We start from the raw sequence: 25,535 nt of genomic DNA, 5'->3' as shown, positions 1-25,535 counted from the left end.
CCAAAGCCAAGCTCTCTGCTCTCTAATGCACCAGTTACTCTTCGGACAATTCAGGAGTAAGGGTAACTGTAAAAAAAAAAAAAAAAAAAAGCTGACTGCGTACTGTGGAAATTTTTTTAGCATTGTACAGCACAATCAAACATTAGTTTGGTCTCTATAACAATTTGAAGTGTGGTTTTGCAGTGATATGAAAAAGAATTGCAGTAGGCAATGTTAATACTTAAAACAATATAAATGTTACATTTCTATATATTTAGCCCACTTACAAGTGTTTGTGCAGGCTGTAACATTAAATGCTTGCCCCAATAACGTTCATCCTTCTATTTTTTGGATATTTTTTAAGTGGCTAAACTCATCGTGGCAAATCCAGGAACTCTAATATTAAAGCAGTTTTTATATGTTGATGTGACTGATATGGTTGCACTTCCTCGCATTTCACCACAATAAAGTGAGATTGGCTACAAGATACATCCAATGGCTCCTTGCAGTCATAAGACAGCCAGCAGACAATGTCAGTCCACGCAAATCCCTTCTCTGTGATCACAGACTTCAGTTGACAGTTCCATCTGGAGTCACAATCTGATATGGCACATGCTGGCACATCATGCCTCCATTATTTATGTATGCAAAAGGATGACAACGTGCCAATATAACAAAAATAATAAATATTATCGTGTAGCTCTATGCAAGCATTGGTTTATTGCTTTAAGACAGCAAACACACACACACACACACATATGTATATATATATATATATATATATATATATATATATATATATGCATTTGTATTCGAAGAGTAAAATGATTTTTGTTAAATACCAGAGCAACAATTGGTAACTAAAAATGTAACGGATGCATAAAGCAGATTAAATAGCATTGTTCAGGAACGGCTTTTGCGAGCTCGACTCCACGGGTGGCCCGCGTTTGTGTCAAGGGAGGGTAGAAGATAAGTGGTTTGTGGTAAAGTGTTTGAAGTCGGACATCACTTCCGTTCCTGCCATTTTGCTGCTGAATTCGAAGGCAAGCGCTGTAGCTGCGGCTTCTTGTCTGGGGACATCCCTTATTTTGTCATAACGGTACTCTCTGCAAGCAAATAAATAAATAATACAATTATAATCAAGGAACTTTCACCCAGGGATAACATTTCTGCAGAATGTCAGATTTCGACAGCAACCCGTTTGCAGACCCGGACTTTAGCAACCCCTTTCAGGTAAGGTAATAAAAAACTGATAGGAACTGGTAGCTAGAGCTACAAATTGAAATGGCTAACGGTAGCTTGATAAATTGCTTGTGTAGTTCGCTAGCGGCTAGCAAACAAGCGATAAAGTCTCATCCAACATTTAGCTAGCTAGCAATCACCAGGTTCTTTTTAAATTAAAATAATACATATGACGGGCTTACGTTGGCGATGTGTCAGTTCAAACAAAGGCGGTGCATTCCAGTGCAGTTCTTTTTACTTTAGCTAGCTAGGCAGGATCTAAGACAACTAATGTTAATGTTAGCTCAACAGTAAGAAACAGATAGCGACTACTCTTTTCGGGCCTTTCTGTTTGTAGTTTTAAAGAAAACTAGCTAGCTACCTGCTGTCACTCGCTCTGGATTGCCTGGGCAGTTCCATAACAAAAGCCACATAGACCTACTAGTCTAGTCGTGGTTAGCAAGCTAACGCCGCTGTGGTTTCATGGCGCACTCCGCTTGTATTGTGATAAAGCCGGTTAGCTAGCTAGTGAAGTCATACTAACGAGTACTAGCATGTTAGCTAGCCAGAAAGTCGGCAGTTGTGGTGAAATATTGCAATAATGATTTATTCTTTGGTGGAAGCGCGGGCGACGAAATCGGCTATCCGTTTGCATTATTGATTTGCTATTTATTTACGTTTGCGTGCTTGACAGCATCATCAGTACAGGCGTTGTCATAAAATTTCTCCCGACGGTGAAGAATGCCTTACTTGTTTACATTCTGGACCGATGTGGCTCCAGGGTAAATCTATCGCTTTACCGTCGCAGCACTTTCGACACAAGCAATATCGGATGCACTATGTGTTAACACGGCGACGCAATTGCATCGAGAAACACCATGTTTGGGGGGGGGGGACGCTATATTCTGTAACTGCATTTATATCAAACCTACCATGCATAAAAATATAAAACGCCCGTCAATCACCCACTCATCACCCATCATTGCGCGGAGTGTTTAAAATCATAAAACCACCCCCTTACCTAAAATAACTGTTGGCTACACGTTCACTTGAAATAGACCAACTAGTCTGACTTTTTCAACTTTGTGATTAAACCTCCTCACGTTTTAGTTAATAAATCTTAAACGTAACTTAAACATCCACTAAGCACTAGTGACTTGATACTAGTTAAGTATTTAGTATAATTTCTGCAGCCTACTTGGAATTATTGGTGCACTAAAGGTTGCAAAGACGTTTAAGTGTAAGCTTAAGTATTTTTTCCTGATGTGTATACTCATTCAAAAGTGAACCAAGTAGACTTTCTTATTTTTAAAAAAGTATGCTATATTATTGTCCTTATAAAACTTGATAGGGTCCATCTTGTCAAAGTTCGTTTCAGTCTAAAACTACTTATTCAAGTAGTGCGATAATAGGACAGCACCTTATTCCCAAATTCCCCTCCTCCACCTTATTCCCAATTTCCCCTCCTCAGTCAGTGCACATTTTTTTAAGAACCCCAATCCTATAGAAGAATTCATACAATGCATTATGATACATACTCAGCTTGCTTAGACCGCAGTGGATATGCCTCTGTCCACCTTGTTTTGTGCTCAATCATGAAGCATATGTACATATTGCCTCTTGGAGTTATCGTCAGTTTCCGTGCAAGATCCTCTCTGACCAGTGCAAATGTTTCAGACACCTGAGCTGTTCCAAAAGATTTAGGAGTGGACAATGACATATTGGTAACTTTATATAACAAGAGCCATGAATAGGCTACATGAAGCTTACTTGAACTGGGATGTTATTTTTGTGTTGTTTGATGTTCTTCTTCTGACACTGAGGGGAGTTCAGGAATAAGGTGCTCTCCCATTTCCATGCATTTTGAATGATTTCTCAATAATAACATGTTGGCCTGTACAGACAGTTTCATTAGCCCAAGAACATGGCTGCGGCTCAGTTCACTTTTCTTATGTACTAACTACGAATACTCCCCTGAATTACGCTTGAACTTCTTTACAGCTTTTAGTAGGCTACATCAAGTATACTCATGTAGGCTCCAGAAAATGATACAAAATTACTGAACTAGTAGGCTGTTAAGCCACTAGTTCTGACTGGATGTTTAAGTTACTTTTGAGATTTATTAGGCTAACTAAAACATGAGCCAGTTTAGTCCCAAAGTTGTCAAAGTCAGACTAGTGAGTCTATATTTAAAGTCCACATGTAGCCTACAGTTCTCATTTTCTTTTCCCTATTTTTTCTAAGGGGGTGCAGCGCTGTATGGTTTAAAACACTCCTCGCTATAATGGTATGTTGTTGTTTGACTGCAGTGTTTTATTTGATTATGTATTTGATAGTTGATGTCACTGGCCATAGCTAACAGTTAAGATAGAAAAGAAAGACACCAAATCCAAGCAAACCTTTGGCTTGACTTAGACTGAAAGTGAAGTGCACTCTGACCTATGACCCACTGACCTGTGACATGGAGGGCTGAGCATGCGACCCTATGATACCTCTGTGCCAGATTTGTCCTTACAGTGTCCAGGGAGTCCCACATACATGGTATGAATGTGTCTCCAGGTTTGACTCTGGGAGTCCATTTTGTTATGTCTTTGAAATTCAGTTTTAGCCACATATCCCAGATAAACCAATTCAGCCAAATTAATGATTAGAAGCAAAGACACATTTTATATGATGAAGTAAAGAGGACCTTAAGCTGTGGTGGTGTTTACTTACTAGGTGGTTTGGATACACTAATAAAGCCTATAAGCTTTCCTGTTAGGACTGTGTGCTGGCTGGGTGTGGGGTAACATACACGACGATACCGCCAAAGTGAACAGGATGGGAAGCCTGCATGAAATTGGGACCATAGCTGTGTATGTGTTTTATGTGCTTACCTGTAGCTGAGAGTTATTGGCTGGTGAGGAGGAGGTATTTCCCAGTCACAAGACTCAAGGCAGGCAAACAGCAGTGTGTAAGCTGTACAGCCTGGCCCAGGATCCAAGGAGGGGCTCAAGTGTCACTTTGTGTCCATGCCATTTCAGAGTCGGGCCATCGGGAGGACCTGTTAACTACCGCACCCATTGCAAATGCAAGACTTCAGCTTCCTAATGTACATTCCAATCACAAAGGATTACCTATCGTTTGTGTTATGCCCTGACCATTGCATTCTCATTAATAGCTGTTTGGAATGTTGGTGATTTGTGAGTCTAGGCTTTTTCTTGGTGCACTAATTGTAAGTCGCTCTGGATAGTGTCAGCTAAATGGCTAGAATGTAAATGTAAGCTAAGCCACCAAAAATAAAGGCAAGCTATTAACCAGAAAGCTTCATCCTGTTATGCAATGGCTGTAATCAGTGGCAGAGAGACCCATCTAAATGCGCTAATTGTAACAGGTCTAAATTTGTAATGAATAAATGTGTGGGTTTGTCACTGTCGCATTCAATGGGCCTTTTTCTGGAGTGTTGCTGAGAAGTAGGCTACTACTGAGCACATAGCTTGAGTAGTAATACAACCCATCTGTTGTGCACCACCCAACACAAACCACTTGCCTGCATTGTGGGGGTCAATTCAAATTAACTGTATGCTTTACTTTGTAAGCAGCACCATTTTCTTTATTTTAGAGCAGTTGTTTTCTGTAATGCCCAGGTCTGTTTTTGCCTTGTCAGGTGCTTCTCTTAATGCTAGATGGCACTGCTAAAGACTAGAAACGATCGGGGAACACGATTGGTTGATTTGCTTAAAATAAAATGCCCACCTCAGGTAATGATTAGCTTCTCCTCTGAAACTTATTTATTTATTTTTAAAGGAGTAGACAGTCTGTCCTCCTCTCATATTTTCTTGCTTTATTCAGACAGGGAGAAAGTGGAGAGGATCACAGATAGAGAAGGGATCACAGCTCAGAAGCCTCCAAGGCAGGGGATCGAACCCCTGACCACGCAGGGGACTCGACTGCTTCATGGACCACACATCTCACTCAGACAGAGTTATTTATATCTTAGCTAATGATTAGTGTTGATTAATAAACTGTACAGGGTTGGCTTTTTGTGTTGTTGTTGTATTTGGGATTTTTCCTGATAATTAAATAGGTTGGCACTCGAGAAATCAGAGGGCTAAAATGTCAGCCATTTTGTGAAAAATAGCATGTCTTGAACTGTGTTGGGGATGCATCGTTTCCTGGTCCAGGCTAACTTATGTTTTTTTTTTTTCTTAAAACCATAAGACATGCACATGGTTTGATTACTGTGATTAGCCTACTTCCAGCCAAAAAGTATCCAGTTAACAAATTTTTGGGGCTTCGACTCAGGTAGACTGAGCACACATCAGGTTCTCCAACTTGATAATTGACTTCACTATTTGGATTTACATTGATCCGGGACCGGGACTAACCGATGGTTGCTGCGGCTGATATTGTGATGGCAAATTAGATTGAAATCTGGCTTTGGATTTCAGTTTCTACCAAAATTGATTGCAATTCTTTGGAAACAAATACAAATATTGATATACAATCTCAGTTCAGAGGAACAGCAAGCACATCTTTGAGTTCTCACATATTGAAATCCCTTCACATATTCAAATGCTTTCACAGCTAACAAACCACCATCTTGCTGTTGTTTCCCGAACATATCCCTGGAATACATGCTGAAATCAGTTTCACCAGGTTGGGCTGTCTGCATTTTCTTCACAAAGGGCACAGATCTGTAAAACTGTGTGCTGGTATACCTGTAGGCTATATCTGAGAGAGCCTACCTAAAGTTCGACTGGGCTACTAGATTTGGTTGCCTGGCAGCCCAGAGGGTTACCACATGGATTTATCATTTCATCTGTATACCTTTAACTGATCTTTCGCTTTCTGCCAAAGAAAACCAATATTTTTCAAAAACCTAATTTATACACGCGACAGTATATGAACTCATGATTTACAGTATAAGGCTTCTTTATGAATGAATTACAGATATTCTAAATCTTAATGAAAAATATATTTGTGCCTTAGAGACAAGAAAGGCTCACTTCCTTTATTCAAACAGAAGTCACAGTAGTGCACACAGACATGTATCTGCAAACCCCATCTTTAATCACCTTTGTCAGCTGTTTAATCACATTTGCTTTCAAAATACATTTTCCACTATCCACACCTTCATGAAAGCCCTGTGCTTTTTTATTTTTACTGCTGTGGTTTAAATGCGCTATGGCTGTTCACTGGGTAGGCTAGTTTTTTAGAAGTCTTTTAAGGCAGATTTGATAAATGTGCTTGATTTTCAAAGGCACATTTCAAAAAGGTTCAAATTTTTACAAGCAGACACATCCCAAATTTAGTAGGCAGATGCTCAGCACATCCTTTGCATCCATAGATTTTGCTCATTCATTTCAGCACATGGAACTTCTTCATTGCAGTTCCGCTCTTGGGCCAGTTAGTTCCTTACCTTGTCGCAGCACCACCTGCATTTAATTGCCTGCAGACTGCACATGTAACCTAATGCTGTTTATATGCCAAGCGCGGTACCAGATGGTTAATTATTTACGGGATGCCATTACGTTGTGCCTTTGGAGCAGGGTCTGTAAGTGGAGAGGCCTTGCCTTCATCCTGTACTGCAGAATAACAGACTGTAAATGCCTGCAAGTCCGCCACATGCATTGCCTCCTTGTGCGGCTTTCCTTAATCTACATTGTCCAGGAATCAGGATATCTCATGTCTTGTTCATTTCAGTCCACATTATTAATAAACCCTAAACTCACACTTGTGTTGAAGCAGTCTGCACTTTTTCAGTAGCCTACATTTTCAGTGTCCTGTCAGTCAGATGAGGTGGATGACACGATCTACAGGTAGTGCAATCCCAGGACAGTGGATGCTATCTATGATGACTTAATTTTATTTATTTCTCCGTTCATTTGCGACTTTTGCAGTCTCATCTTTTTCTACAGATACCATCTCCGCTCTCTGAATTGTACACAAGCCTTTTGTAACCTTCAGTATTGATGAAATGCTTTAAATATATGAATACCACTGAACTAGTGAAAGTATGGATGCATTTCCAAGCGTCACATAAATTGCTAATAACACAGCATAGTCAAATGAATCAGAAAGCATGATGGATTCATTTCTGATCGCGCTGCATATTTAACAATGGGTATCCATTATGTTATTGTGTAGTTAAAAATAAACACAGACTACTAGCTCTAATGATGAGAGAGCTCTTTGTATCCTCCTGCTGGCGTAGCTATAATTGCATTATGACGCAGGTGCTGCCTATTCATCTGTGCTGTACTGTACATTGTTTTACAAAATAAAATTGTGATTCTTATGCCATGGAACCAAGTATGGTGCCAGCAGAGAGAGGTGTGTCCCAAATCATGGATTATTTCGCAAATCCCTTGCCAAGGGTCATTTTGAGTGGACAGGGCATAGAGGTGGAGACTGATTAACTGCTATCCAAAAGCTACAAGGTTAGGCTTTGGCTCTTTCTGCTTAAAATTCAATTGCAATAGTGGAATTTGCAGAACTTGGCAAAATAAATGCATTACAGCCATTTTGTTTCCTTTAGTTTGCGATTATGCTACGTGTTTGCATGTCTGTGGAGAGGGAACACCACACATACAATTAATTGGCTAATTGTAGCTTTGCAAAAAACAAAGTAGCACCTCATTCATATATGAGGCTTTAGTATAAACCGTACCCTATGGCATGGAAGACATGGGGTAGGTGTGAAAGTTCTTGTATACCAGGTTTCTTGTTGCTCTTTTTAGAATGGCTGGATTTTGGCTCGAGTTGACGGCAAGCTTATCAAATCACATTTCAGAATTTGCCTGGCTTGCAAAGGATATTTTCTCTTCACCGTTATTAGCATTTATTTACTTCATTAGGCTAACTGCTGGCTATAAAACAAACTTCCTTCAACTACAATAGCATTTTTCAGTAATAGGCTATTACTTAAGGCTGGGTGGTATGACCAAAACTTTTATCATTATATACTTTTTCATATTCGTTGATAACAATATATAAGAGCCAATATATATTCATGTTTGAAAGGTTCATTTCTGACTTGAACCTAAAACGTCTGACCTGTATGGTTTGAGGATTTAGAATTTAATTACGATTTTTTCCAGAACATCCCAAACATGAGGAAGATATCTATATTTAATAATTTATTATTTTGTTATTTTCCATTATTTATTATTATTCATTTATATAGAAATTTATGCTCAAGATTTAATCATTGCTATCGTGGCAAACTTTATTGTGATAGTTATTGACAGTGATTTATCGCTTAGTCCTAATATTAGTTATCCACTACTGCTAACCTGCTTTCAACCCTGCTGATGGTTTTGTTTCTACTTTGTCACTGTCACTGTCCAGGTTAATAGATTGTGTCCATTGTCCTTGAATAACAGAGGAAACACCCCAGTCCCTTATGTTAAAGTAAAGCATTAACCACCAACAGGATTAATTTATAGACTTTTCCTCCAAAGCAATGAGCTCATATTTGAACAAGCAAGAATGTAGCTTGAGCTCAAGGCACCATGTTAATCATTACCAGGGAGTTCCTGCAGACCCTCGGTAGCACAGAAAATGTCAGCATCGGAAAACAACCTTGGCTTTTTCAGCCCCAGAATTAGCCGTAAGACGAAAAAAGTCCCTTGATAGCTGTGTCTGCCTTTTGGCAGTGAAAACTGGTAGTTTTCTGAATAGAGTCAGTCGGTTGGGAGGTGACATTTCTGTTGTTCCCTGGAGAATGTGCTTAAAAGGGCCTGTACTTCACAGTGAACAGAATAACAGAGAGGTGGTTGGTTTAAAACTGCAGTGCAACTTTTCATTCACTTTGGCATTCAGTCAATAAGGTTTCCTTGTTTGAGAGAACACTCTTAAAAGTCTTGCTCAGGGCACAGACCGGGTAACATGTAGAATGGCTCTACAGTAAAATATAGGGGTTCTGTGCTATGTCACCTCCAGGCCATTCTTTTTATAGATTCCAAAGTGACTTTGGCTAAATGTTAAATGTGGCTCTGTTTACTGAGCTGGCCATATAACCACGGCGTTTTATTGTGGCACAAAACCAAGCTCTGTGGTGAGTGACACGTGACACTCAATTTGATGGTATTCACATTACAGATAAATAGCACTGTGAGCATGTTGATTCAAACTCAAACTTTGCTCAGAAAAATGATGCAACCTTTGTGCTAGTTTGATAGTTTGACGTGTAGCTCAGCTGAGAATGAATTGTGATGTTCAGCAGGTCGGCCTTTTTTTAATAATATGGAGAGCAGAGGCAGTCAAAGGCTTGTTTTGATGTTGACAGCAGAGGATCGCAGTGCCACGTGAGTGTCGAGCCAAGGTCACCAATGAACAGTGAGATGTCACCGTTCAGGTGGGAAAGGCGTGCATCCAGCAGTGCGGATTTGACAGTGGACAGATGTGTTACCATGGCAACGGTCACATCCCGCACAGCCAGGCTTAGCTGGCGTTCTCATTTGTGGAGGCGTTCGAGTGTTTCCTTCATAGACAACGGCTTCATTTCATACCCAGGAGAGACTAAATGTTTTTTTAAAAAGATGTTTTTTTTTCAACATATGACCGTTCAGCCATGTCCATGAAGAACTGCATTTGTTGGATATTCCCGTGGAAACATTCTGAATTAAATCAGTTGTGTAGAATCTCACCATTGAGTTATTCTAAACGGCATCTGCCCAGGCCTTATTTTGGGGGAAGAGGCACGTGGGGCTGAGAAAGGATCAGGTTCTAAAGTTTGAATGCAAGAATTTGGAATTCCTCGACCATTGGAAATGCCCATGTGCCTCACAATATGTCCAGACCTTGCTTTAGTGGTTTCCACAAATAAGTAAATAAATTTTACTGTCATACTGAAATCCGGCTAGTTATGACAGCATTTCATTCAGAAGACCTGGAGATACCGAATTCTAACGGCTTTCCCTAATACTTGTACTTCCCTCAGGCTAACTAAAAGACGTGTATAGCAGAGTCACTGATGCTGAACCACAGCTAAGTGCTATCCTTCAAAGGCATTTAATACTGGTGCATTTCACAGACAGGGCTATCACTTAGGTAGAAACTGAGACCTCTTTCTTTCTTCTTGATTTCTTCCAATAAAATTGCTTGCTATGTTTACCCAGTGTAAAATGCACTTACTTTGCAGTCATTTTAATGAGTGTAAATAGTTTGTAGATTTTATAATCACTGTCCAAACATATTTCAAAACAAACATTGTACATCCCTTATTTCTGCACTTCCTAGAGGTATCATCAAAGCTTAGCATATAACATGAAAAGATGAAACAAGTTTTATTTGTGCTTGTCCACATATTGTTCCGGCATAAACAAATCCGGTATGACAGGGTCTCCAGTAATGGGCAGTAAAAACTCAATACTAGTTGCTTGGTCCATGCAGTGGCCTTTTAAGTTATTGATGTTTGCTTGCACAATATTCCAGCACTAGTGAGGAATCTTAAACATACACTACATGACCAAAATTATGTGGACACCTGACATCCAACATCTCATGCAAAATTATGGACATCAATGTGGAGTTGGTCCACCCTTTGCTACTATGACAACCTCCACTCTTCTGGGAAGGCATTGTAATTTGCATCAAAATAATTTCATTTTGCTACATCCATGGTGTGAAATGCTTCAAATCAAAATAGAGTTAAGATGTTGCAATAGCTGTGAAATTCCTAACAGTTTGTTCACTACTTAATTTCAAGCTCAATAAGCATTAAAAGCATCTAAAATGGGACGGCACAGGACCCGGATTTTCTTGTTCATGGTCCACCACTGAACTCTACACTTCAGCAGGGTGGCTAGTGTTGCCTTGTTAGGTCTCAAATAGCATTGCATTTCAGTGGACAAAAATGAGCCAGTAGGTTAGATGGATAAGTCCACTTTATTTTATGCTTCATGCAACGGGTGTCGCGTTTGAAATATTAGATACGATGTGGGGATGTTCAACTGGTGTTTTTAAGCAACTGATGCCCATGATGTTTTTTTAAAATTTCTTTTTTTCTGGATGCAATACGCCTACAAAGTATTAATTACAAGACACATTAAATATTTATGCCATGCTCCTCCGGACAACTACTCACTGTTTGGAAAACTAGGTGAACAAATGCAGATGCCACCAGACGTCCTTATTATTTTGCAGCACGGAGAATGATTATAGTGGCACATGATAAACATTATATGGTGCTTTTCATTGAAGTAGAGATAAAAAAAGGAGGCAGTTGAACACATGGAAAGTTTGGGCAGTAAAAAACCAGGCAAGTATATAAAAAACAATAAAAGCAAGTTATCTGTTTTTAAAGGTAATTAGAAGTAGACTGCGCAGGCCTGGTGTTCTCTGTCAAGGCTTTTAGTCATTTGAGCATCTTTAAATGTCTTTAAATACCACCTAGTATAACTAGCAGATACAGATGTGCATCATTTACATGAAAGTGAATGGAGGTGCTTAGAAATAGTGTGACCCAGAGGTAAAATGAAAATGTCAAACAAGATCCCTGTGGGGGTCCCGTGGTGAAGGTGAAGCTGACCAGAACAATCGGAAATAAAAACTGAACCCAAGTTCATTTTCAGCACAATCCATCAATGATTTTCTTAGGTGGTCAATTTAAATCCCACGATCAGCTTGAATAGCTGCACAAACGCCCTGTCAACATTCACGTTCCTAATGCTGTCGGTGTTTAACAGCAAATGTTGTAGGTCGGTTGTGTAATATTGTGCGATTCAGTGTGCAATTCAGAGTTCCCCTGAAGGCTTTCGCATGGCCCTGATGCAGCATTCTTTAATGCTGACTGATGGTAGATAAACTATCAGCAGCAGCTGTTTTACTCACCTGCTGCCAGGCTTGATGGACTCCTGTTTATGCTTCCTCCAGATGATCGTAATTTACCTCTGTGCAGAGGTTAGTGATACGATAGGAATATATCATCAAGTGGAAAATGTGAACTGGCTCTTATGAGCTTAATCCAAGCGTAAAATGTATTGTCATTGTTCAGCAGCTTCCTGGATGTGATCAGTGACCTATGCCAATGCGCAGGATTGATGCACAGTGCTTTTTCGTTTCTTACCAAGTCCTAGGCTTGATTACAAAGTAATGATATGAAATATCCCTTTTTGACGTGCTCTTGTTTTATATAACGTGTATGCTGTGCGCACATATTTCAGTTGAGATATTTCAAGGCTTCCATCTTAGGAAAACACTGAATGGGTCTTGGAACTTTAACCAAAAACACGGAGTAACTGCTTTTTTTGGGGGATGTTTAAGGAGCGCTCTGGTTATAGAGGCCCGAAAGCAAAAGTGGTTCCGCTGATGTCCGCACGACAGCAGGTCTTTAGCTCAGCACGCTAAATTCCCTCATGCTCCGCGTTTCTATGCCGCACGTTTCGGTTGCCATTGTTTCGTGTCATACCCTCAGATGGATATTGCCTCGCATGTATTTTTCTTCCCTCCCTGACATTGGGAAGGTTATTTATAGATTACTTGCAGTGAAAATTATTAGAATCATCCCTCCGTGCCAGTTTGAAATTATAGCCCTCAGTTCAGAATTAAGTATAGCTTTGGAGCCTGCTGAAGATCAGGCTGTAGAGAAATTTTGTTTTTTTCCCCCTAAAAATAAGCCTTCAGCTGCGGACTGCTATGAGCTCCAATGTGGAAAATTTCAAATTTAGCATAAGGCAATTCGACATAATTTTAGTGGCGTTAATGTCCTGCTGCACAGCTGCAGCTCTATGGCTATGAAATGAAAGGTTGCAGAAGAAAATGTAGTTTCCAATCCCCAGAACCCTCTGTCAAATCCATCAGCTCAGTCAAAGCTCTTCTGTACCATGCAGGGCAGAAACACGGAGTTTATCTGCATTGCCAGTGAGACACATGACTCCAGTTGCTAGGGGATCTTCAACGTATCTTACCTTCTCAGGGCATAGGCTGGGTTTGTAAAGAATGGTGTTAACCTTTCGTTAATTTTCCAGTTCCTCTGTTACATATAATGTGACAAGGATGTATTGACCGTAAATGTTCCTTGTGTTGTCACACAAAGATGCTCTGTTTCATTTTCTTTTCACTTTTGTAAAATATGTAACTGATTAAAGAAAGTGAGTCTGTTCGGCCAGCAGTTGGTTTAATTTTATGATTTACTAGTTTTAGTGTTCTTTAAATGTGGCCTTAATTTCATGTCTGCCTAGATACACTGGTATGTACTTGTGTAGGCTGAGTTTTTTTCATTTTCTGTATGACCAGAGGGATGTATGTACAGTATGGAAGAGTATAGGGTAAAGGGTCTTTGGTCATCATTAATTCAGAGGAAGCCATGTCCAGCTTCACTAATATCACAGCGGCAGCCAAGTGTAAAGTAAGGTTGAATCCAGAATGGTGTGTGGTCCTATTCCTGAGTGACTAGCTTTATTGAGATGGTTACCCCACCCCATAACTGAATATGGGGGGTGGGGTAAGCTCCAGTATGTAATGTGTTCCAACGAATCTTTTCTGTACCCTCCCAGGATCCCTCTGTGACACAGGTAACACGAAATGCCCCCCCAGGATTGGAAGAATACAACCCTTTCACAGACACAAAACCAGTGAGTACAGTTTGGTTTGTGAAACATTGTTTAAATTCTGTCCAATATGTGTGCTGTGTGCTGTTATTTAACAACAGTTGTCATCAACAGGTAGTTATTTGCAGTTATATGGTGTTTGTTTTCAAGCATAGTTTGGTCCTGAGATATCAACCTTTTCTTGAAATGTGTTTTGTATCTTCAGGCAGATTTCATAACTCATACTCATAGAATATCACGCCTCTGACCAGCAGAGAAAGGTACGGATGGGTTTCAGTCTCCAGGAGCCGCTGGACCATGTGTCACATTCACACTTAAGAAGAGAGGTGCACAACATAAAATGAAGGGCTTCCCAGAGCAGTACCCAGAACATATGGTCATCTGTATACTCCCCCCAAGAACCTGGTGTTAATATGGGCCTATTCCAGCTGGCATTGGTGATGAACATTGTCGCAAAATCAGTCCTGTAGGTTGAACACATGTCCACCTTACTAAACAAGTATGTCCACGCGTTTAGAGTTAGCCTATATCTACAGTCCACATGTCATATTTTGCTCATTTCTTTTTGGGAAAGTGTAATTATAGTCTCGTGTGAACTTTGCTTCCACAGAATTTTTTTCATTTGCACCCAATGAAACCTAACAATATTTCTATCAGCAAAGATTTTTTCATTCTTTTCGGTCTGTCATCTGTGATATTTTTCTGAGCATATTGGAGATTAGCAAGAATCTTTCTGACTCTGCTTTTCGTTTGTGTGCAAATAAACCACTTCTTCAGACGCAGACAGAACACCGGCACAGATTTATTTGATTATGACTTCAGCCCAGCTCCAGTCAGCATCTTTTTTTTGTTTTAATTTGTTGTTCGTGCCGTGCCATCTGAGCAGAAAGTGATGGAGGACAAACAGGGCACAGTCTCTCCGTCCTCCAGCGCAAACGGCCCTAATTATTTATGTGCCATGTTTCCGTACGCTGCAGGAGAGATACTGTTCTAGTGACCTGATTCACTCAGCTGACGCCGCCGTCCTACTCCATTGCGATATGCAAAGCGGTATAATTCGATGTCATATCTTGTCAGCCGAGTCGGGGGAAACGCGCGGAGGAGAAATCTCCCTGCGTTTGATTAAAAAAAAAACGCAGCGACAGCGGCGCTAAGCGCGCAGGTGCGCCGGCGTCTCTTGGATTTCGACGGCGGCGCGCAGATTGGTTCTGTACAGTCGGCACGTCCCGTTTCCCAGACCGGCGCCGACCTGTTCCCCGGTAATCGGGAGGTAGCGCGGCTCCTTGTCGCGTCGCTCGGCGAGTTCTGGTAATTGAATTTTTAAGTTGTTCCCCCTTCCGAAGGGAGGGGGGGGGGGACTGGCATTGCCGACGTACCCGCCTGGGATTATGGTGCCAGTGCACCATCTGCACCTGCAGCTCTGCCTCCGAACTGACTCTCTCCCTCGGACAGTCTGGGACAAGCCGGGGACACTGACAGCGAAGGGAGTCTCACCAGTGTGTAAATCTGGGCCAAGGGTAAAAAAACGCACACAGGGTAGCCTACCACTGCTCTGCTGGTGGGTGTTTGGATTCCTCTTGTCTTCCCTGTGTTTCTCTTGAATTCAGGATTGGTGCACAGTTAGCCCTGCAGCTCTATCGGGAGCTGCACAGCCGAGGTCCCAGAAGGCCTTGTTCCTTGCTCTCAGCTAACATCGAGAATTGGAAAGGAAAGCAAGATCGGTTCAAATAACGATGACAGCCAATTGAATCTGGGTATAAAGTGGAAGACTGTAAATAAAGCCTGCACACTGTATGATCCTCTGGGACTTGGGTCGATTGGATCTGATCTCCATATTGTTCCAATGACCAGTACTTCCCTAGATTTTCTTTCACCCACTCTCTCCTCTAACATAAATACGGCACTTAGCATTTCTTTGTGTAAAAAAAAAAAAAAAAATTGCAGCCAATTATTTCCATAGCAGCCATTGTGCAGGGCGCATGTATTAAACACGGACTGGATGGCATTTGTAAAAGCGCTCGGCAGGTAGTAGTATTAAAGAGCTGAAACGAGCTCCCTGCGGTGCGCTGTTTTCTTTGTCCCGGTGTGCGAGAAGGTGTTCTAACTCGCCCGTACTCTTTGGCTCTCGACGCACTGAAAGCCTGTGAATCAATGCAGTGGTGAAGTGGGGGGTGTAGCAGGTGCCCACCGTAAATCAAAGCCTGACGCCCCGCTCCGGAAATCAAATGCTGCCCTCAGCAACATCGCTCTCATCCCAGAAATCTGCCCCAATCCGGTTATTCACACGACTAGCTGCAGCGGCCAGGTGTACGCGGGGGAGGTGATAAATATCAAGTCGATATTAAAAACAGAACTTGGCAAGTGTGTCATTTTGGCTGTTGGGAATTAATTGAGCAGACTTTACTGTCGTATTAATGCTGTAATGTAAGTGGAAATGTAATTTAAACATTCAGCACAGGTATAGCTGTGGTGGGTCAAGTACAGGTTTATGAAGATCTGGACATCATCTTCCTTTACAGGGGAGCCTCAGTCAAAAATGAACGTTTGTGGAGTTGAATGGTGTGCTCAATGTACTTGCACACTTCTGAATGTCCTGGAAGCCTGTAGTCTGCTTCCTTCTCCCCTCATGTCACACTGACTCCAACCAGAGCTTTTCATTGGGAGATTAGTTCTTCATCTCTTAGAGGTGAAGAATTATACAGAGCTTCCTGTAACTTAGTAATCGTAACTTAGCTTGAGTATAAAGCTTAGACAGCTCATACTCCATTGAAAGCTTTTGTGTGAGCATGTTTCTTATTTCTAGTTTCGTATTGGTTTACTTTTAGTTTCCTCGTTTAACTCTAAATTGGAAATCACCAAGGATAAATTGTGCGTCTGTACAGTGGTTTTGAACGTGATCAGTATCTTTCATTTGAAAGTGAGAGAGATGCCAGCAAGCAGCTGTGGCAGTATTCTCCTCTCTTTGAATGCGATGTTGGCATCTCTTTATAGAACTGTCTCCCTCGCCATGTTGAAAAGGGCTTGTGAATTGAGACATTCCCAGTATCCTTCTCCAGGAGCCTGAGGACTGTTCTTTTTTTAGTGTTTATATTTTTTTCTTGTCACTTATACTCTCCTAATGCCTGTTGCTGTTCTGACAAAAAACAGGATTGTATGTGAGATTAAATGCTGAGAAATGTGTAGCGCTGTTATTGATGTTACCCTTACACCTTTTTCAGGCACCCCCCGGTGCTGCCCCCAAAGTAACCCCCACCAGCAACACACAGCCTGCCATAATGAAGCCCACAGAAGAGCCTCCAGCCTACTCACAGCAGCAGACACAGGTACAGCCCCGCCCCCTGCCTGCCTGTCACCCTTTCACCGCCCCCTCCATTTTCTTACTGGTGGAGAGACCAGTTTCATTAGCCTTGTCATTTGCCATGCTTCTGTGAAAAAAGCAATGCACGGCAATCATTTTTTAAAGTTGATTACTAACCTCCCTGATGGTGTTTGTGTCGAAATCTAGGGTTACAAGTTATCAAGCAAATTAAGTGGTGCAAATTAAGTGGTAGAAACCCAATGAGCAGAACCTACTCTTGGGAGACTGGAGTTGTGATAGTTCTGTCTGACCAGCCATGAAGAGAGGAACAAAAAAACGAAATACTGTCACTGTCAGTTTGGCTGCTTTGGCTGCCTCATTGAACATAGAGAGGCAGTTATGCCTTCCCTGTCACGCACCAGACTCTTCGGTCGTTATTTTATAAACAAAGCGTGCTGTCATATCTGCCTCATTAACACTGCATCGGAAGAGCAAACTAACAGTGCTGGTATAACATCTACAGGCACACTTGGGAAATCAGGAATAAAAGATTGCTACGATTTGTAGTGCATGGACACAACATGCCTATCTCTTCGAACATGTCAATCTCGAAAGAGCAGCACTGTCTTTTATAGCTGCACGCTTCCTCTCAACAAAATAGCGGGTCCAGTTCCAATGGGATGGCCGTAATGGCGGATTTTGTCAGGGATGCAGGTTGGAATGTGGGTGAATTGTGAGTCCTTACAGGAGCCCAGAAGGAAAGGGGGTCTGTTAATGAGAGGCACACATGCATAATTGAGAGCCGCCTCAGGCTTTTTGTTATAGGGGGGGTTCACATTCGGTGGACAGCCTTTCAGAGAGCCTGTTGGCTGGGGCACTACAGCAATCGGGCCAAAACATGTGACACTGTTCCTTCGTGCATTTAGAACACAGAATTACAAGCAGGGCTAAAGTTAGATCAGTTAGTCTGACGGAAAGTGCTATAATCTATGCAGTGTTAAAAATAATGGAGAAAAAAAAACCATTCTATTTAAAACTGATTAGACCTTTTTCAATGTGTTGATTGAACACAATCCATCTTGATGAGTTTTCACAGATCTCTGCAATAATTCACTCGGGAGTGAATGAATATAGTTGCAAGCATGTCCGGGCATGAATCGCAAACAAATTGCTTGGGACGTATTTAACTTCATTTAGTCTACGAAAGAGTCCCGAAGCAGCCGTTTGCGCAGCTGAGGTGCGCAGTAGCACGATGTTGATCGTCGCTGTGCGTTTGAGTGCGTGCGTGCGTGCGTGCGTGCGCCTGAGGCGGGTCGGACTCAAACCCCTGCCCTGCCCTGTCTGCTGCGCAGGACCAGGCCCGGGCCCAGGCGGAACTCATGAAGCGGCAGGAGGAGCTGGAGAAGAAGGCCGCGGAGCTCGACCGGCGGGAGCGGGAGATGCAGTCGCTCGGGGCGTCAGGTGGTTAGAATGCCGCGCTCGCTCGTGCTGTACGCCACTTCGACCTTGAAGGGGTCGTTCATCCTGTAGACTGTTCTTGCTCATTCATTTCATTATGACGTGTCTTTGGAGCCTGGCGATGACAGCTCTTCACAAGTGTAAGCATTAGTGCCAGTATGTGGCTGTGTAGAGTACACCATGGTCCAGTATTAGGTCAAAGATCAATATGCATGATTAGGTAGAATAAATATTCTCTGTTTAGAAGCACAAGAGACAACCCAGTATATATGTGTGCCGTGGATTGTTTTTTCTTCTTTTCGACAATAATAATGGCCAACAGTAGTTTGACAACTTCCTTACTCACTTGCTAAATGGCATCAATCATTCTAATGATACAGTTGCAATCTGTTGCAGCTATAATTGAAATAAATTCAAGGTCTTTGTGCAATTAATTTGCTGTGGTGTGCTCTGGTTAGTAGCCTAAGATGGCAATTAACATTGTAGTGAGAGTAATATTATTGCCTGCACATTGAAAGTCTTACGTTACATGTTGTTTGTTGAGCAAACAAGATGTAGTAATCCTTATCCCATTTCACCTCCAAAAGCCAACACACACACATACACACACACACACGCGTACACACACACACATACACATTTGTGGACATTTATCTTGAGATTCCAAATATCTAGCTTATACTTAAGCTCAGATGTAATTGTTAAAGGAAATCAGTACATAATTTTCCCTTGTGTGAAATGGTACAATGCTCAGGCAATAATTTCTTTGTTGTTAGACACTTCAAGTCTTCTCTAAGACTGAAAGAGGCCACAGGGACATCTTTTATTGACAGTCTCTGTTTAGGTTTGAGCTCAACCAACTGATAAATTGTGACACTAACTGGAACTGTTCTTTCCTTTCAAATGGGAAATTGGCTAGAGACTCTTTATGTTTTTGGCCATCATTAGTCCTCACATTTATTACATGATGGGGATGATAACACAGCAGTTATAGACAGCTCACAGTAAAGTGTACTGTTTGCCATGTGTCCACATGGAATAGGAATGAAGGAATGCTCATTTTTATTTTGCTGTTCCATTCAGGAAGGAAAAACAACTGGCCGCCTCTTCCGGAGAAGTTTCCGGTCGGGCCCTGCTTTTACCACGATATCGCCGTAGACATACCGGTGGAGTTTCAGAAGACCGTGAAAATCATGTATTATCTGTGGATGTGTGAGTGTTGCATGTTTTGGACAGTTAAACTTTGTCAAAATCTGAACATGCTTGCTTGCAGGTTGCAAAATGGCTTCTGTATGTTGGCGGTATTGTAAGACGATGGAATTGGGAAGATAGCAGAGTGTCCAATAACATCAGATTTTTCGGCGGGTTTTGTGCATGCATCCTCATGCTGGAATCTTCTGGAGCCTCTGGCTGGCACTATATAGTTGCCTATATAGTTTTAGGTACTCTCCAGCTCATGCAAATGCTGTTTCTCTTCAGCTTATCCGATACAGCTGCTTCTTGAAATATTTAAACTTTGTAATTCAGTGTGATAACCATGCAATAGAGGAAATTAGGAAGGGGGAAAATACTTTTACACGGCACTGTATCTCTCATATCTCCAGCTGTAAAGACGGGTGTTTGTAGTATACCTCAAATTGCAGAGAAACTACATAAGAAAGCAGAGGCAGTCTATCAAGGTGCATTTTCTCATGCTCTGTTAGAATATGGTCACACCCCATTGCCATGTGATTGTGTCACATGATTAGGACTGTTTACAGGGAGGCATGAGAATCTCTCGTACACACACACGTGTGAATTAGCAGTGGACCTAAGTGCCTCACAGCTGAACTTGATGATGCCTTCCTCAGAGTGAAGAGACTTGCCTTTTCAGGGCACTGCTGTTGCATTTTCATTAGCCGTTTATCTTGTCTTTGTATTTCCTTTTAGTTCTGTGAAATTTCAAGTGTCAATTAAGGGCTAAAGTTCCCTTTAATGGCTATTTTTCAAAAGCTTTAGTTTTTTGTTTTTTTTTTTAATTTCAGAAGGTCACGTGTTCTCAGAAAACCATGTCTCGTAAACTGTCTTTAAATTCCTGTTGCTCTGGATTATGGAGGTATGAAATCCAGAGCCACTGCTTCTATAACAGAAAGAGTAGATTTTAAGGAGCTGTTACCCAAAATTATTTAACTGACAACTGAGAATGTTTTCTCTTTTCATTTCAGTATTTGTCATATTAAGAAATAAAATTTTTTTGGTTTCCTTGGTAATGAATTGCTATGTATGTGGATGGAAGCAGAGAAAAAAGGAAAACCTTTGACTTTCGACTGTTTTAATGTGGTGAAGAAACAGGAAACAGGGTGGAAGTGGAAGTAGCCTTTCTGCTCGCTGTTTGTGTTGCTGTTCGTGCTCCTCTGGTAAAGAGACGCTGTGACTTCTGACAGTAATGTCTCATAGACTGTGGCTGACATGTCAGAAAATGGCATTGCGTGTCCTCTGTGACCATAGGGAGCAGGTGTTGAGTCACGATGGTGGAATTTAGCGCCCGTAGGCACCAGTCTTTCTCACCTTGGCCCTCCAAACCGCATTTATCAAACAGAATGCTCTGCTTACTCGTTAACAGCATGAGCATGCTACTGGATTTAATTGAGATGGTTGGAGCTTTGGAATTATTTAACAGTGTACTGTGGGTATTTCTTTAAAGTATAAAAATTCTAAGGTGTAATGTACAAACCAAAATGTCCTCAAGAAAACTAACTGAATGTGGTCATTGCCAAATTAAATTTCAGAAATGGCTTGTGAATACAAATAGGCTGTCAGTTATGATAGGAATTAAATTAAGGCTTTGACTTTGCAGAATTTGATACAGTACTGTTATTTGAAAAGTCTGCTGCAATCTGGTTTTGCATCACCATGAACAGTTCAATTTTTTTCCAAGCGTAAGTTGGTAAGTCTTACTGTGTGTGTATGATTATGACGTGTCTTTCCTCTGCAGTCCACACGGGGACGCTGTTTGCGAATATCTTTGGCTGCCTGGCCTGGTTCTGTGTGGACCCAACAAGAGGAGTGGACTTCGGCCTGGCCATGCTGTGGTTCATGCTCTTCACCCCCTGCTCCTTTGTCTGCTGGTACAGACCCCTGTATGGAGCCTTCAGGTAATAACCTTGCAGTCAGTCACCAGGGGGCAGTAGTGAGGGACAATGGATCAATCTTGGGAAGCACTCTGCTGCGATAATATGTGAATCAGTCCCACTTAAATTGAACCACAGGCTTGAATCAAATGTTCAATTTGATTAAATGGTAGTTGCTGGCAAAGAATATGAAACTCTCAGTGGAACTGTTCCAGAAGTATACTTGAAAACAGAAACAGAAAATATGTGTGGGTATTTGGCACTGAAATCCCTACATTCCTGAGGTGTAGTTCAGATTTACCAAAATGGGCAAGAGTATTTTGACCCATCTCCCACTGGAAAACAATAAAAGAACTGTTTTTTTTTATTTTTTTTTATTGGACTTGTTTCCAGACAGGATGTGCAAAGATGAATTTTATTTTTACAGGTCGGATGTCTCTCAGGGTTCAGTACATGACAGAGGTGCAGAGAGCGTAGAGGAGCGCGGGGAGCCAGCGAGACTCCTCTCTCACTCCCCCCACTCTGTTTGTGTTGCAGGAGTGACAGCTCCTTCAGATTCTTTGTCTTCTTCTTCATATACATCTGCCAGTTTGGCGTGCACGTGCTGCAGGCCATCGGCATCGCCGGCTGGGGGGCGTGGTGAGTACAGAGGACGGGCGCCGAAAGATGACGTCATCGCACATCGCTCAGTGAAACACACAGGTGTCGGGATGAACACAGGGAAGCTGCGTTTCCATCAGTGTTCAGTTAAGACCAAAGTCCTCTTGAATGCTTTGAGTCTCAGGGAGTCTTTAGAGGGAGTGTGCTTGGTAGGTATTTGATTCTCTCTGGCTTTTTTCCCCACTTTTGCGCCGTACAAAAACGTGTTCATTTGAGATGGAAGGGGGGCCCAGGCGTGTCTAAGGCACGGTTACCCAGATACGATTGTGGTTGTGTGTCCCCCCCAGTGGCTGGATTTCGGCGCTCACGGGACTGAACACGAGCGTTCCGGTGGGAATAATGATGATCCTCATCGCGGCGCTGTTCACCGCGTCCGCCGTCATCTCGCTCATCATGTTCAAGAAGGTGGGACACGGGGTCCTTTCATTCGCTCTGGGAAGGGAACTAAGGAAACGCATGGGCCCTCGCTGTGATGAGAAGAGAACAGAGACGATGCGCTTTCTCCTTCTGTCTTTTCTGCTGCTTTGAACAATGTGCCGCTCTCTTGTCTGCCGGTGCCCTGAACAGGCTTTTCTTTCCGTTAATTCTAAGTGCATTTTGTGCTGTTAGTTATAAATGTACACATTTCAAGCAAACACAGTGCTTTTGAATTACTTTCAGTATTCTTAAGCCAGTGAATGCAGCCACTAACAAACTGCGGCTTATTTTTGAAATTATTTAAAAGCTAAATTTAATAATGTAAACTCGATGAACAGAATGGGTTTTGGTCAGAAAAGCTTAAGCCAGAAAATGCCACTAGATGGCAGTGCAAGTTGCCGTCCTTGCTGTACATAACTAGACTTAGTTTCTTGCATCAGTGTTTTGTTTCCAACTCTTCATTGCAGTGTGCGTTGTGTTGTTTAGCGCTGCCCTGACTTCTCCACTCTCTCCGCGCGGTTCCTCAGGTGCACGGGCTGTATCGCACCACGGGCGCCAGCTTCGAGAAGGCCCAGCAGGAGTTCGCCACCGGCGTCATGTCCAACAAAACGGTGCAGACGGCCGCAGCCAACGCAGCCTCCACTGCTGCCCGGGGAGCCTTCAAGGGAGAGCAAATCTGAGCCGCCCGAGACGCACCGTCGCCACCCCCCCCCCACCCCCCACCCCCCGACCCCACCCAACCGCACTCATCGCCCCGCCCCCTCACAGTCACCCTCCGCCCTCCTGTCCAGTGTGGAGACTAGACTCTGCCTCTTTTTTATGCACTCCAGTGACTGTGACTCCGCCCCTTTCACACGACTCCGCATGTCTTTTAACCTGTCCTTTAGCGTGTGTGCATGGGCTGAAAGCTGGATGATCGGGAAAGCTTGTCGCTTTCAGTCGCGTCCTCCAGTACCTCCGGGCTGCTGTCGGGGGCTCTCTGGCAGGAACGAGGCAGCCGAGAGAGGGACCCGCTGCTGAAACGGAGGGCTGCGTTAGCCCTCTGAGTGCGGGACAGGTAGTTAGGCCAGAGAGGACCCACAGAAGTCCCACCACTGTCCTCCGTCCTTCCTTTAATGTCTCCCCTGTCCTCCATCCGGTTATTGTCCCTTACATGTGCTGGAGACGTCCCCCTCTGTTCCTGTCAGCCGTCTCTAGTCCTGTGGAGTATCACTCTATTCCCTCTTGTCTTGCTGAAATCACTCCCCTCTTTAGAAATAGTATGATACCGTTTATTTTGGGTAACCATTCCCTTAGAGACCAATGGCTGGCTGAAATATTTTTTTAATAGTTTCCATTGAAAAATATAACGACAAATAAATGAAATCCCATGATGCATCGTGCTGAATGAATGAATGGCACACTGTTTATATTGTAGATGCATCTGTGTTATTTAATTTAAAAGCTCTGTTGCGGTATGTGTAATATTTATGCTTCTGGCACTAGCTTGCTGCAGTCAGCCCCGAGAATTAATACTGGAAATTACAAACGGTGAAATGCCTTCAGTGACTGCCTTAAGATGAACACAGCTGCACTGAAGCAGTTCCAGACCTGCTGACACAGCGTACCATGTGCACGGTCTGAGGTCAACATATGCAGGCATGTTACCATGCAAGAAACTGCACTAAAGCTTGAAGTTTGGTCCTTTATTATCTCCTTTTTTAGCTATGTCCAGGATGCTACGGGGGGGAAATCCACAGGAGAGCGAGGCCCGGGCGCATGGAATAGCCACAGACGTTTGAAGTAAACCACATTCCCTGCAAAACCGTCTGTTGTCTGAAATTGTTTCCATAGCTTATAAAGTATAGACATGCAGAGTTTGTTTAATGAGGTGTCAGAAAATCGCATGAACATTCCAACCACCCTCATGGTTGAAAAAAATGTAGTTGTTCTGTGAATTGATACATATTGGCAAATTTACCTATAGCTGTAATAGTAAGACGGTAATAGCTGTGAAGCTATAATGTTTATTTGTTTATCTTTAAAAAGACAGAGAAGGTCCTTTTCCCCTCATTATATCAAGGATGCATCTGCAGCCACACATTTCATTGAGTTCATCTACTTGAATACAGCCGTTACTGATGAAAGCTACAGTGTGCACCATGAAGCACATTTACTCCTGCAGCCGAATCAGGAGTGTCAGGTTAAAGCATTTTTGAGCCATGTGTGTTTCCCTTGCTCTCGGTTCACTCTGTGGGATGCAGACAGGCATCGAGGCGGAGAGCACACTGCTCTGCCATTAACCTGGAATCTAAAGGGTGCATCTAAGGTAGCAAGGTAATCAAATCTTGGAATGCTCTGCCACACTTTCAGGCACTGTTCTGGTGTCTGTTTCAGATGGTCTAAAAGAGCCTGGATTACAATAACACTTCCCTGCCTGAATGAGAGTTGTTTCCCTAAATAATTTCTGTGGTCCTTTTTGATCTCTTTTCCATCACACCACTCCTACATTACCCCTTCACTCCTACATACCACTTCTGCAATCAATTGTTAGATTTGAATGGTGTCAAAGCACTCCTTCAGATCTGACAACTCTTGCCTTCAACAGTCTGGTTTTTTGCATATTATTTTTCTTACCCCAATGGGATAATTCCATGGGAGGAAATGTACACCACTGTGCAAAATGACAAACCCTAGCTCAGAGTAAATGGGCCAAATATATGGAAAATGACTCTACAGTTGTGACAGGTCTGTAGTTCTCTGGGCTTTGCTTCATCCTCTTTTTGTACACAGTTCATATGTACTCTGATCTACAGACAGCCCATAAATAGGCCACACCCCCATGTTTGGGGAAAACAGTCTATTACACTGCATAGA

The 25,535-nt window shown here is 42.4% G+C and overlaps 1 protein-coding gene and 1 long non-coding RNA gene across 2 annotated transcripts; both read left to right on the top strand.

The window, feature by feature from the left end:
- Nucleotides 1-966: 966 nt before the first annotated feature.
- Nucleotides 967-25,535, top strand: LOC135238859 (secretory carrier-associated membrane protein 1-like). The gene is made up of 9 exons (XM_064306988.1): nucleotides 967-1,212; nucleotides 13,683-13,760; nucleotides 16,955-17,059; nucleotides 18,387-18,495; nucleotides 19,576-19,704; nucleotides 21,467-21,626; nucleotides 22,140-22,241; nucleotides 22,550-22,667; nucleotides 23,207-25,535. Exons 1-9 carry the CDS (start codon nucleotides 1,156-1,158, stop codon nucleotides 23,357-23,359), a joined length of 1,011 nt encoding a protein of 336 aa, XP_064163058.1. The 5' UTR covers nucleotides 967-1,155; the 3' UTR covers nucleotides 23,360-25,535.
- Nucleotides 1,222-5,219, top strand: LOC135238860 (uncharacterized). Its single transcript, XR_010325224.1, has 2 exons — nucleotides 1,222-4,940; nucleotides 5,032-5,219. It is a non-coding gene; the product is annotated as an uncharacterized LOC135238860 (long non-coding RNA).

This window comes from Anguilla rostrata, chromosome 14 (genome assembly GCF_018555375.3).
Source record: "Anguilla rostrata isolate EN2019 chromosome 14, ASM1855537v3, whole genome shotgun sequence".
In the NCBI taxonomy this organism is placed as follows: Eukaryota; Metazoa; Chordata; class Actinopteri; order Anguilliformes; family Anguillidae; genus Anguilla; species Anguilla rostrata.
The sequence above is the reverse complement of the archived record's forward strand: the minus strand, read 5'-3'. Positions and strand labels throughout refer to the sequence as shown.

Coding starts and splice junctions, on each gene's coding strand:
- LOC135238859 (XM_064306988.1), top strand. CDS start 1,156: ATGTCAGATTTCGACAGCAACCCGTTTGCAGACCCGGACTTTAGCAAC. Junction 17,060..18,386: donor ACTCACAGCAGCAGACACAG/GTACAGCCCCGC, acceptor TCTGCTGCGCAG/GACCAGGCCCGGGCCCAGGC. Junction 18,496..19,575: donor GCAGTCGCTCGGGGCGTCAG/GTGGTTAGAATG, acceptor TGTTCCATTCAG/GAAGGAAAAACAACTGGCCG.